This window comes from Corylus avellana, chromosome ca1, assembly GCF_901000735.1.
Source record: "Corylus avellana chromosome ca1, CavTom2PMs-1.0".
NCBI classification, from domain to species: domain Eukaryota; kingdom Viridiplantae; phylum Streptophyta; class Magnoliopsida; order Fagales; family Betulaceae; genus Corylus; species Corylus avellana.
In genome coordinates, this window is record NC_081541.1 from 13,474,450 (window position 1) to 13,487,212 (window position 12,763).

The window sequence follows — 12,763 nt, forward strand, 5'->3', positions numbered from 1 at the left end:
AATTAAAATATTTTCGTTTAAAAAAAAAACAAAATTTTCGTTTTTTTAAAACATATTTAGAAAAAATCTAAAAAAATAAAAATTGATTTTTTTAAAAAATAAAAATTTCGGTTAAAAAAAATCGTTTAAAAATTAAAATAATTTTTTTAAAAAAAATTAAAATTTTCGTTAAATTTTTTTTTTTTTGAATTTTAGGGGTATTTTTGTCATATTAATAAATATATCGGGGCATTTTGATCTTTTTGCTAGCTTTAGGGGGGATATTGACAATATTTTGATAGTTTGGGAGGTACATTGTCGCAATTGAAAGTTTGGAGGGAACATTTCAATTGGGTGGTAGTTTGAGGGGGGTATGTGGACTTTACCCTATATAATATAAATAAACCTGATGAGGCAATTGTTTTCCTGAAATGCTAAAAACTAGCACGCTGTAAAACATTTTTTTTTTTTTTTTTTAATTTCTATATTACTTCATGGACAATGATAAATCAAAAAATATATATATATTGACGTGTCAAAATGACACGTCAATATTTCCTGACGTGTCTAATTTTAGCACGTCAATAAATATTTAAATATTAAATTTTTTAAATAAAATTTTTAAAAATTAAATTGAATTCAAATTTATTGACGTGTCAAATATTGACACGTTAGTAAATCCTGACGTGTTAGATTCAACACGTCAATAAATATTGACGTGCCACTTTTGGCACGTAAAAAAAAAATTTGTTGACCTGCCACTTTTGGTACGTCAATAATTACTGACGTGACAAAATTTTGTTGCTGTTTGGCACGTCATAAAACATCAGTTTTTTCATGAGATTTTGTATGAAGTTGTTTAAGATTGCGTTGAAATATATTATAGTTTTTGAAGCCAAAAATAAATTTTTTAGAAAACGCTTTATTTTAAAGCTTTTATTAAAGTGCGTTTTGGTATTTTTAAAGCATTAAAGTCAAATATATACTTTTAGAAATATTTTTACCAAAAGAACCAATTTTTTGTTTAACACAAATTTTTATGCACTAAAATAAGAAATAATATTTAATAGATTCCCATACTATATATTGTCATACAACTATAATTATGTTGCAGTATATATCAACTATTAATTCCAATATAAGTCAATTTATGTTTCTTTATATAAGTCAATTTAGGTTTACTTATATAAATCAACTTATGTATCAAGTTAATAAGCATAATTGTAATAAGAGCTTCATCATATTTCAATGGAATAAATAGGTCCCTAGCTTCTTTCTACGTTAGTATAATAATCCATGGAATACTTGAAATGGAATAGCAACTTTTTAATTTTTTACAGTAGATGGAGTCAAATTCCTTATTTACTTAATTAGTTAACCTTTTGGCAACGAAGTACCCTTTTTGACCCCGAAAGTCCAAGCAAATCCACAAATGATGAGTCCAAATTTTGTGATAACATGTTTGCATCATAATATTGTGAATTTTCCTTGTGTAAATTATCATGATTTAGTTTTCAAAAGGTAGTTCAATCGGCTGTAGATCACGCCTTATGAAACGGAGGTTACTAATTCGAATTCCCCTTTTCCATTCCTTCGTGTGGATATGTCAAAAATAAAATAAAAAAATTATCATGATTCGAAATTTGCGATGGATAGTAGAGTATAAAATCCCATTTTGAAGGGGATCGACATTAATTTTTCATACAAATTCGTAGAAAAAGGCTTTTATTCATTATAGGCAGCAAAAGTGCTTCGGGGAAGGACTTACAATTTGGATGCCAATTACCTTCATATAAACATAAAAGAGAGAATTCTTAGGGACTAGTTGGAAAGTAAAATACTACATATCCTGGTCATTGGTACAATGAACCTTATTCATGTGTAATCTTGGCACTTGTAACTTATCTTTGTTGTAAGAGTAATGCTATATATATATATACCATATTTTTATTTTATAATTATCCAACAATGGTAATACAGTAATCTCACTTTACCAATTTTTTTTTTTTTCTTTCTTTTCTGTTTTAATAATGATTGGTTAATTAGAACTGCTGCATCAGTATTGCAGAATAGTTATGAGATAAAAATATGGTTTTTAACATTACTCTTATAGTATTGCTCAGGTTGCGGGAGTGAATAGGAACCCAGTTGGAATAAGGGTGGTGACATGGAAAAGGCCGCTAACGATAGTACCTACGAGCTGCAAGGGTGACTGTAAGGCTCCCCCAAGATTGGGAAGGTTGGCGTTGCAGGTGGAGAGGGGTGTGGCAACCACTAGATTGCAATCGGTCATCAGGGAGGAGAGAATAAATTGAAGAGGATCCAACAGCATGGAAAACACTCCGGAGCCATTGGTTGTTGTAGTAGAAACAACATTTCCAGCTCCACATCGCAGTTGTACCTGAGCATCTGAATAAAAGTAAACATTACGAAACCATAGTGAAAAATAGCATCAAAAGAGCTCTAAAAAATTTTATAACACGTGAGTTTTACATGTTTTTGGAATAACATTAATTTTTTTTTTTTTTTTTTTTTAGAAAAAAACACTTACATCTCATGTTCAAAAGACATGATACTTTTAAAAATTAGATTATATAAATCTTATAATTTAGTTTGTAAGAAATATATATATGGAGACGGGAAACATACTTGGGAAAACAGCACCATTGGCACCTATATTGCCATTAATAGAGCAAAACACAGTCCCATTGATGCGAATCAAACCAAGGAGGCCACCAAGCTGGGATTGTGCTCTAGGAAGCGGAGCAGTCACTGCAGCAATGACAAGGAAAACAAAGAGAGCTAATTTGGTGGCCATGGCTGCTACTATATTGGTAGAGAAGAATCACTTGCTTAATTTATCTCAACTGACTTGTAGAAATGGTGGCCATGCATGTAAGCATTTTTATAGTATTCAGAAATGCTGCACATGCGTGCATATGGCCAAGTTGCAGCCGACTTTTCTGACATAAAGTCACAATGTGCTAGATCTCTATGCATGCGTGTGTAGAAAGATTGTCAGTTTTTGCTTTTCAATATCAAAGAGTTTGTCATGAAGCTCAGCTTCACCATGCACGCCACCTTTGTGGACTTACTACTACTATTATCCTATATATAAAAGCCAACTCTCATTCCCTTGATTTTGGTCTTCTCTCCAAAATCATTGATCATTCAATATTAACTCCAAAAGGTAAAAGTTGTAGATAGGTCCATAGCTGTAGAGCACAGATTGATAATTCATTATTACTTCCAAAAGTTTGTAGAACTAGAGGTCCAGCTGTAGAGCACAACTAGGTTTTTGTCAATTTTTGTATGATATTTCATGCTCTAGCCACAGAAAGTTGCTTCCTGCTGCGGGCATTAATAATTAATTATTCTTCCGGGTGGAATATTTAGACAGTGACAGTGATCACTTGATGTGAGAGTTTGTGATAACTTTAAGAATATCACATGGAGATATGCAGTACATTGGCTACGAACTAATTATGCAGAGGAGTTTTAGGAGTGAAGGAAGATGGCTAAGATGTGATTCAATGGGACTTTTTGGTTCATATGAGACATGATTTTTGGCAGAAAATTCTGCTATTTAAGTATGATCACCATAATTAAACCATTTTAATTTGGGAAACCCACAGCAAATCAAAACTATAACACTAGTGTTTGATGGATAAATAGCACTTGTATCTTATCTAGGCCTCAATTACGAGTTTCCATCACACAGAGGACGACCAACAATTTGAGATCTAGTATAAACCAAATCTCCTGCTTCTTCCACTGCTCAGCAATGACCTAGCGATGAATTTTCTCAACTCCATAAATAAACCTTTTGATCCTCAAGATATTTTAAGCATATATTTGAGACCAAGGGATTTCAGATGGCTTGATTTGTAGCTTTTATGTTTCCACTGTCTCATTGCATGCATAGTACAGTAAACATTAATATAAGAGTAATGCTACACACTCCCACTCTCAGTACACTTCATGATGTGTGTTTTAAAATAACTATTAGATTTATGATACATTATTATTGAATTTTAATCTAATAGTAATTTTAAAAGTCACGACAATGAATGTAAGAGTAAGAGTGAAACTGTGTGTAGCATACTGATTAATTTTAAAAGTCTCGAACCTCGGTGCTTTGATCAACTACCTAACATATACTCTCATCTATGGTACATGACCATATATATATAATATGCAGGTCAATTCTCCAATATAATCTAATTTGGGGTATATGACTATATGCTGGTTAATTTCCCCAGCTGTGTAATATAATTTGGGGTACTTGACCATGTGCTGGTCAATTGCCCAACATAATTTGACTTGAAGTACATGACTGCAGTACATTATCATGTGCTGGCTAATTGCCCAATATAATTTGATTTAGGGTACATGACTATATGCTGACCAATTGTTCAAATATAATCTAATCTAGGATACATGATCTTGCTTTGCCCCATGAAATACGAGAGGGGGGCGGGGGTGTGTGGGAGGAATTGACCCCTCTTGACGCCCTCTCCCTCCATCCTAACTCAGGCAGGGTACATGATCGTGCTCTGGTCAATTGTCCAATAAGATATAGTTTGGAGTACTACATGACCTTGCTTTGATCAATTGCCAAAGGAAATACGACTTGGGGTATATGTGCTCTCATCAATTGCCTAATAATATATGTATCGTGAGTCATAGATCACCAACAACACTAGTGCTTTACAAGCCAAACTGCTGGCTTCTAGCAGTTATATATATGTTCGTTGCATCATGGTCGTATGGTGATAACGTACACTTGGGCTGGGTCGCATGCTATCATTAGAATTGTTGTGGAATTGTATTGTACACGCAGGGCCGGCTCAATGTATTTGGAGGCTTTAGGCGAAATTTTGAAGTTGGACCTTATTTTTTTTAATATTTAAATATTAATTAAATAATATTTATTTTAATAATATTATTATATTCTTATAATATTATTATTATTTTCATTCTTATTGTTGTTTCATGAGTTTTAAGTTTAACTTTTAACTAGTTGCCCAAAAAAATTGATGTGGCATATTTGCTTTTTTGGGTTAATTGGTCTTATTTTACAATTGGCTTATTATATTGATGCCTTATTTTAGAGACCTAAACTTTGTATGAGAAAAAATTTTGGGCCTTATTTAAAAAATTAAAAAAAAAAATTATGCCTTAAGTTAAAATAAAATTTTTTTAAAAAATTAAGCCTTATTAAAAATTTTTTTGGGCCTTATTAAGAAAATTTTTGAGCCTGCATAGCTGGGGACCCTAGGCGACCGCCTCAATGGCCTAGCCATTGAGCCGGCCCTGTGTACACGTAAGCGTATAGTTTGGCAAGTGCCCACAAGCACTTGTGTGGACGTAGGAAAACTAATTAAATCTAAACTAAATAAATCCTAATCTAATTCAGCAAAAAAGTGATTTTTCTAACATAAAAATAAAATTAAGCATGCAATTAATCTAAACAAGAAATAATGAAAAGCATAGAACTATCAAAAGCAAATGACCAAGGTTTTGGAATCCACCTTATTAATTCACACCAAAATATGTTCATGACCGAATTACCCCTAACTCCTACGTAATAATCTAGAAATCAATCATATATTACTAAAAAAAAAAAAATAATAAATAAATAAATAAATTAGTGTCATTTAGAATGGTGATGTTTTTTTTTTAAAAAAAAAAAATCACTAAAATGCGATTTTTTACTGTTCAAACATCACTATTTATAAAATAGTGACATTTGAACAGTGTTACTATTCATACGTCGCCTTTTGTGCGTGAATAACAATGTGTGGACAGTAAAACGTCTCAAAATTTGAAAATTTTAACATTCAAAGTTTGCATTCAAAACAATCACCCACACCAAAAAACTTCAAATATTTTCCTCTTTCACTTACACACACACATCAAACATTTTTTTTTTAAAAAAAATAATAATAATAATAAACTACGTAGAGGTGGCCGTGGGTGGCTCGCGGGCCACCCTCAAGGCTGGGAGTGCCCTTCGGGCCACCCCCCAGCCCCAACGAAGCCATCCCTATTTTTTCTTTTTATTTAAATTTTATTTGAATTTGTTTTATTTTTTATTTTTAAAAAGATAATTAATTTTTATTTTTTTTTTAAAAAAAAGATAATTAATTTGATTTTTTTGTTTTATATATATAGTAAAAATTATTATTATTTTTTTATAATTTTTCAAAGGATAGCTACGTGTGAATAGTGAAAACATTACCTACTAGAAGGTGACGTGCATTGTTCACAGATCACCTTCTCAAAGGTGACGTGTGAATAGTAAAAGTGTCACATTCTAGAAGATGACGTCCACTGTTTACAAGTCACCTTCAATGGGCTAAAATGTCACTTTTTAGTGACATTTTTACTATTCAAATGTCATTAACTCGGATTCCAGTCTTTATGAGTTGTTTTGAAAAAGTTACTATTCAAACATCGCTAGTTTGAATAATGACGTTTTTTGGACCAAAAACATCATTATTCAAATGTCATTAAACTTTATTTTTTATTTTTTTAGTGTATATTACCATAAAAGATATTATCATTTTGAAACCCTTTAAAAAATCTAAAGCATGCTTTTTTACACTCAAAATTTAAAATCAAATCATCTATTGCATCTATTAAAGACAAACCATAAGAGATATCCAATTTTAAAATCAAAAGTAGAAACTAAGCATTCAATCAATTAACATCAATCCTAAATCAAGAGGAAAAACATGATTGAACTCACATATAGAGTTTCATCTTTATCAATTGATGTGAAGCAATAGTAATTTAATCATTAAAGAAAACATCATTCTAAGTAAAATTAAATCTCATAAATAAATGTTGATACTCATTAGCGATGCTTTATCCTTAACCTTAGTTGAGGATTGTAGCTCTCATAGAGTTAAGATACATGTAGGGGTAACTTCACTTACCCCCCCTGAAATGTCACTCATTTTGCAAACATCCCCAAAGTTTAAAAACTCACACTTTGGTGTATTGATCTTTTGATTTTTTTCAATTACCCCAATTCCATTAGAAATTGGGGTTAAATGAGACGGTAGTAGTGGTAAAAAGACCTTTATACCCCTAAAATTTTTAAAAATTCTAAATTTGCCCTTATTTACAAATAAAAAATTATTGTTATCATTATTATTATTATTATTTTTATATAAAAAACAGTGACCCATGGCGGGTCACCTTGTGACCTGTCATGGGTCACCAAGGTGACCCGCCGTGGGTCACAAAGTGACCCATGATGGGTCCCTTCTTTTAAAAAATAAATAATAATAATAATAATAATATATGACCCGTGGGTTAACTGGTGGGTTAGATCCACTAGTTAACCCACGGGTCAGGAGTTTTTATATATATAATAGAAAATAATAGCATTTTAGGAATTTCACACGCCTCCATTAGGATTTGATTTAATAGAAAATCTTGATGGAGGGGATAATTGGAAAAAAAATCAAAAGATCGATACACCAAAGTGAAAGTTTTTAAACTTTGAGGGGGTTTACAAAAAGCGTGACATTTCAGGGGGTAAGTGAAGTTACCATGTAAGAATATGAAGAAAAAGACATGAAGTGGAAGAAAAAAAATAACGTGGATATCAAAAACACATCCTCCTTTGTAGTCGGTCTTACCCTACAACTTGTGCTCTCTGTTTAACCACCATTGAATCAGTGTTTTTTTTTCTTTTGTTTGGCCTCCACTCAATGAATTCCTAATTTCCTACGTTTTTGGTCCCTTTTACAACCCAACCTAGTAGAGAAACCCCAAAATAAGAAGTTTCAAATGGAATTCGCCTACAATTTTAGACATATACCGCGAGGAGATTTTGGCATAGTAAATGTCCGAATTAGAAAAATCGTAGTTCAGATAAATTCGTTTAATTTTAAATTAGCAATATGATGTCTGAGCGAAAAGTTATGAGCAAAACATTTAGAAGTGTACAAAATGATATTCTAAATCTAGGATTGAATCAAATCTGATTTCTTTATCAAATTAATGAAATTTCAATTGGCTGCTTTTCTTGATTGATTAGGTTTAGCCATATCCTATAGGTCTTTTAATTTGGGTTGGGTTTAGCCCACTTGAGTTTTGAGTCCATCCTCATGTACCTATGAGAGTACTTTAATTAATATATTTCATGCACAACAGGTATCATTCAACGGGAATGTGATCCTCCAACGACCTTGGAGCCATGTAGTAGCCATCCCTTCAACTCTTTTTGGTATAGTTCAAAGAGATTGTGGTCATCCAGCGGGTTCGTAGGCATTTCATTGTTAGATGGGAGGTCACTTTAGAAATTAAATTGGAATTTTTGTAAGTTCATTCGAATGAGCTTGGAGTTTGTTCAAACAAAAAGGCATCTTCATGAGGCAGCGTTACCCGCGAGCATAAAAGATCGAACAAATGTGATTCAGATTTACATGAGTTCATTCGAACGAAGTTAGGATTCGTTCAAATAGGATGGAATTTCCACATGGCAGTGCCACATGGAGCAATAGGTGAGAATGAACGGTCGAGATTGAACGATTGAGATTTAGTCTATCATGTCCGTTCAAAAGTAGGACATGCCATTCAAACAAACAGATCGAGTTTCACAAGTTCGAGTAGGTGAGATTCGATGTTCAATTTAATGTACCATGTATTCGTTTGAATGAAACTAAGTCTGTTCGAATGAAGCCGAAATTTTTGAGCATATGTTAGAAGCTTAAAATGTAAAAATTTGAGCGGATTTCGTTTGAGCGCACACAGAGAAAGAAAGAGAAAGAGAGAGAGAGCTTGAAGCTTGAAAGAGTTACTTGGAAGGGAACTCCAAGAGGTCTATTAGCTTTTCATTTTGTGTTCGCAATGTTTTAGGTGGATTGGATTATTAGGGTGAGTGTATCAATTATTTTGATGATGTTTTGATTGTAAGAATTCTATATATAATTAAATGCTAATTGACAATAAAATTAGCAGCGGAATGAATAATTATATAAATACCTCTAGCCATGCTTTGCTCAAGTCAATTGAAGAACAGCTTTACAGCATCCAAATCTAGAAAACTAAAAATATTGAGAGGTTCTTCTGACCTATGCCTACCAGTTAATGCCAATTGATGGAATACACAAGTCTTATTTATAGGTAGGTCAGGGACCCTCAATTAGAACTGTTACCTTAATTATTCCTCCCATCAAGGAATGAAAAATCAAATAAATAATCAATACAGCTTATTTAATTCCACAAAATAAAATCAGTAATGAATTCAAATATTTGTTTCCATAAAAATTAAATCAACAATTTAATTCAGAATATTTGATTTCACAGAATAAGCTTTAATTGGAATAAATCACTGAACACTGTAATTATACATATTTTATAATCACAGTAATATATGTGACATAAGGGACATAACTTAAATGAAATTTCTTACATTCTCCCACTTGGCCCTTATGACATATAAATTCCTTATGGTGTTCGGTTCTATGAGATAGCCATTACTTTATTTATTATAACCATTCATAGAATCCTTCCACTCACTCAAGGAATATTACACACGAATCGTAGCGGTAAAGCTTTTATATGATAAGCCGTCCCTTCCATGTGTCACAATGTGCAATACCTCCCTAAATGAGTATTTTATGGATAATGTACTTTATGAATGAACTTCCTATAAGTCATTTGGGTCCAACTTTAATTTTATCCCCACAGATAAGAATAATATATATGCGCACAAAAATCTTTATAACATTACCTTTATGTCTATAGACCAATTAAAGAGAAACTAAGCACAAATGAATTAATGAATCTCATATATTTCACATGACTTTATACTTTCTTTACCGGTAAACCTTTAGTCATGGGATCCACAATCATTAATTCAATACTTATATGCTCAATAGACATTTATTGTCACTTAATGTTCTCTTTCACAGTGATACTTTATGTCGATATACATACTTCTGCTTCTACTCAGTTTATTCTTAGAAAAGATAATTGTAGTAGAATTAACTCAGAAGATCTTTATGGGTCTAACTATAAATCGACAATCTTAAGACCTTTAACAAAAATATCTCAACCATAATGCATGTGTAATTGATTCATAGCATGTAATGACTTTTGCTTTCATGGTAGATGTAGCAACTGTAGTCTGCTTACTGCATCTTTAGTACATATATACTGAAGTTGATTCTCTACTATCTACACATTTAGCAAAAACCAAACCTGAATAAACACCACCAAATGGTAAGTGTATCTTTAGGTTAAACTGTAGTTCTTGGTTAATTGCATATTCCACAATACTATATTGACCCAATAGTCCACCTGCTATTTCAATGTCAGGTCTAATGTAGACCTGTGCATACATATGGAATATTTTTTATCTACCTTTGTTCCAATACATTTTGGGACATTATCCCCTTTAATAATAGGTGCTACTGAAGATTCATAGTTCTTCATTCTAAATCTCCTCCAAAACTTTAGTGAGAGAAACTTTATGTAGCAAACCTAAATTAATGCTTGCAAGCAAATATTATCTATATACAAGACTAAAAGAAATGTAAGTTTACTCCCACTGACCTTAAGGTATATTCAATGATTAACAAGGTTCTCAATAAACCCATGTGAAGCAATAACCTTGTATTATATACTATTAGTGAGAGGCCTATCTTAGTCCAGTAATAGATATCCTTAATTTACAAGCTTTCTGACTGTTATCAATAAAACCTTTAAGTTGTCTTATGTACACCTCCTCCTTAAGATCCTCATTCAGGAAAATTGTTTTTCGCATCCTTTTGATATAGCTCTAAACCAAAATGAGCTACTCATACCATGATAATCAATGCCTCCCTTTTGAGTAAGATCATTGGCTACAAGTCTAACTTTATATCTTTCAACATTACCCGGAAGCTTCCTTTTAGGTTTTGTAAACCCATTTGCAGCCTATGGCTGCAACTCCCTTTGGTAAGTCAACAAGATTGCAGACTTGAATTTTAGCCAATGATTTCATCTCCTCCTTCATGGCATTGAAACACAATGTGAAGTTATCTCCACCCAAAATGATGTGAAAACAATTTTTGGATCGTTCTTAGGTCTGACATGAAAATCAGACTCCTGGAAGTATACAACATAATCACTAGGGATTGTTGGTCACCTTATTCTAGAGGATCTACTTAATCCTACTTTCTTTACATTTGACAAAGTCTGAGTATGTTCATTTTGAACTTGTTCTTCATGAGTTGACTGTTCTGAACCGATTGTGGTTCAAGATAATCAATTTGATTTTTCCTAAGCACAATCAAACACCCTTCATGTGAAGGAGTTTCAATCAACTCTCGTGATTCCTCTAATTCAATCTCTTGAGGATAAGCACTCCCACTAGGTTTAGCATCCTCTAGAAATTTTGCATTTCTAAACTCAATAATTCTAGGACTAAATGAAGAACAATAAAGCCTAAACCCCTTGGAGTTTACTGTATAACCTATAAAATTTTGCTAGTTGTCCTTGAATCTAATTACCTTAGGTGTGGATTATAAATCCTCACTATAGCAGGACAACCCTATATGTGTAAACAATTTGAACTTGGTTCTATTCATTCCTTAATTTATGTGTCTTATAGACAACCATGAATGGAACCCGTTAAATGTATACACAGTGGTTTTCAAGGCTTCACTCCATTAGGAGAATAGAATATTAGTATTAACTTTCATGTCCCATTTTCATGTACCTACTATAATACTATATGCCTCTATCAGATCTTACAATCTTGACTTTCTTTTGTTTTGTTTCTCTACTTTTACCTTATAGGTACTGAAAGCATTTAATGCCCCAACCTTATGATTTAGAAGATAGAGATACAAAAACCTTATATGGTTATTACTAAAAGAGATAGGATATCTCTAACCATTTAGGCAAGAAGTATGGAAAATGTCTACACTTGTACATGATCTCAAGAATCTCAAAAATCCTTTTGTTAGCATATTTAGTGGTATAGTTGGTCTGCTTTTCTTTAATGCAGTCTACATAAATACCAAAGATAGTAAATTTCAAGAGTCATAAAAAACTCTATCATTTATCGACCTTTTACTCTTTATAGAGATATATTCCAATCTCTAATGCCATAATATAGAGGATTTTCTCATTCATAAGACTCTACTTTATGTCAACATTTATATGCAGGGATTAATTTTCCAAAAATTGGGATCTAGATCAATTTTAAATAGACCATTAATTTAATATTCCACCCAAAAATTTTAATAATGTTCAAACTTGATTTTAACAAACTAAAATAAAAATTAAATTTCTAAAAGAATTGTGGAATATATAAAAACATTATTAAGGTCAAAATAATATAACTAAATTTTTTAAAATTAATCTATTGATCCCAACAACCTCCAATTGTAAACAAGTATTATTTAGAAAACCCTGCATTATGTTGACAACGTGGACCGCTAAACCAAATTCAATCAACAAAGTATTTAGGAGAGTCAATAAAAGAGATTCATGACACAGTAGATGTATGAGATCATTTATTTCAAGTCATTCATGATACTTTATGCAATCATTCTTTATATGCCAATAATTTTCCTTATTGTAAGAGAAACAAATATCTTAATTGTCATAACACTTTGTTGGCACCTTGTTCTCATTCATTAAGTATTGGACATGATTGCTTATTAAGGTCGTTCCCTTAACATAAGTAACTTATGGATTCTCATGTCTTAATTTCTCATCTTCTTGAACACACATGATCAAAAGTTCCTTTATTGATGTGTGCCACAAGATA

At 32.0% G+C, this 12,763-nt stretch overlaps 1 protein-coding gene across 1 annotated transcript; it reads right to left on the reverse strand.

The window, feature by feature from the left end:
* Positions 1-1,984: 1,984 nt before the first annotated feature.
* On the reverse strand, positions 1,985-2,832 carry LOC132167767 (phylloplanin-like). The gene is made up of 2 exons (XM_059578796.1): positions 2,629-2,832; positions 1,985-2,388 (listed from the first exon to the last, which is right to left on the reverse strand). Exons 1-2 carry the CDS (start codon positions 2,795-2,797, stop codon positions 2,099-2,101), a joined length of 459 nt encoding a protein of 152 aa, XP_059434779.1. The 5' UTR covers positions 2,798-2,832; the 3' UTR covers positions 1,985-2,098.
* Positions 2,833-12,763: the final 9,931 nt, after the last annotated feature.

Excerpts from the sequence above, each read along its gene's own strand:
- LOC132167767 (XM_059578796.1), bottom strand. The coding sequence starts at position 2,797 with ATGGCCACCAAATTAGCTCTCTTTGTTTTCCTTGTCATTGCTGCAGTG. Across the intron at positions 2,389-2,628 it reads CAATGGTGCTGTTTTCCCAA|ATGCTCAGGTACAACTGCGA; the intron begins GTATGTTTCCCG and ends ACTTTTATTCAG.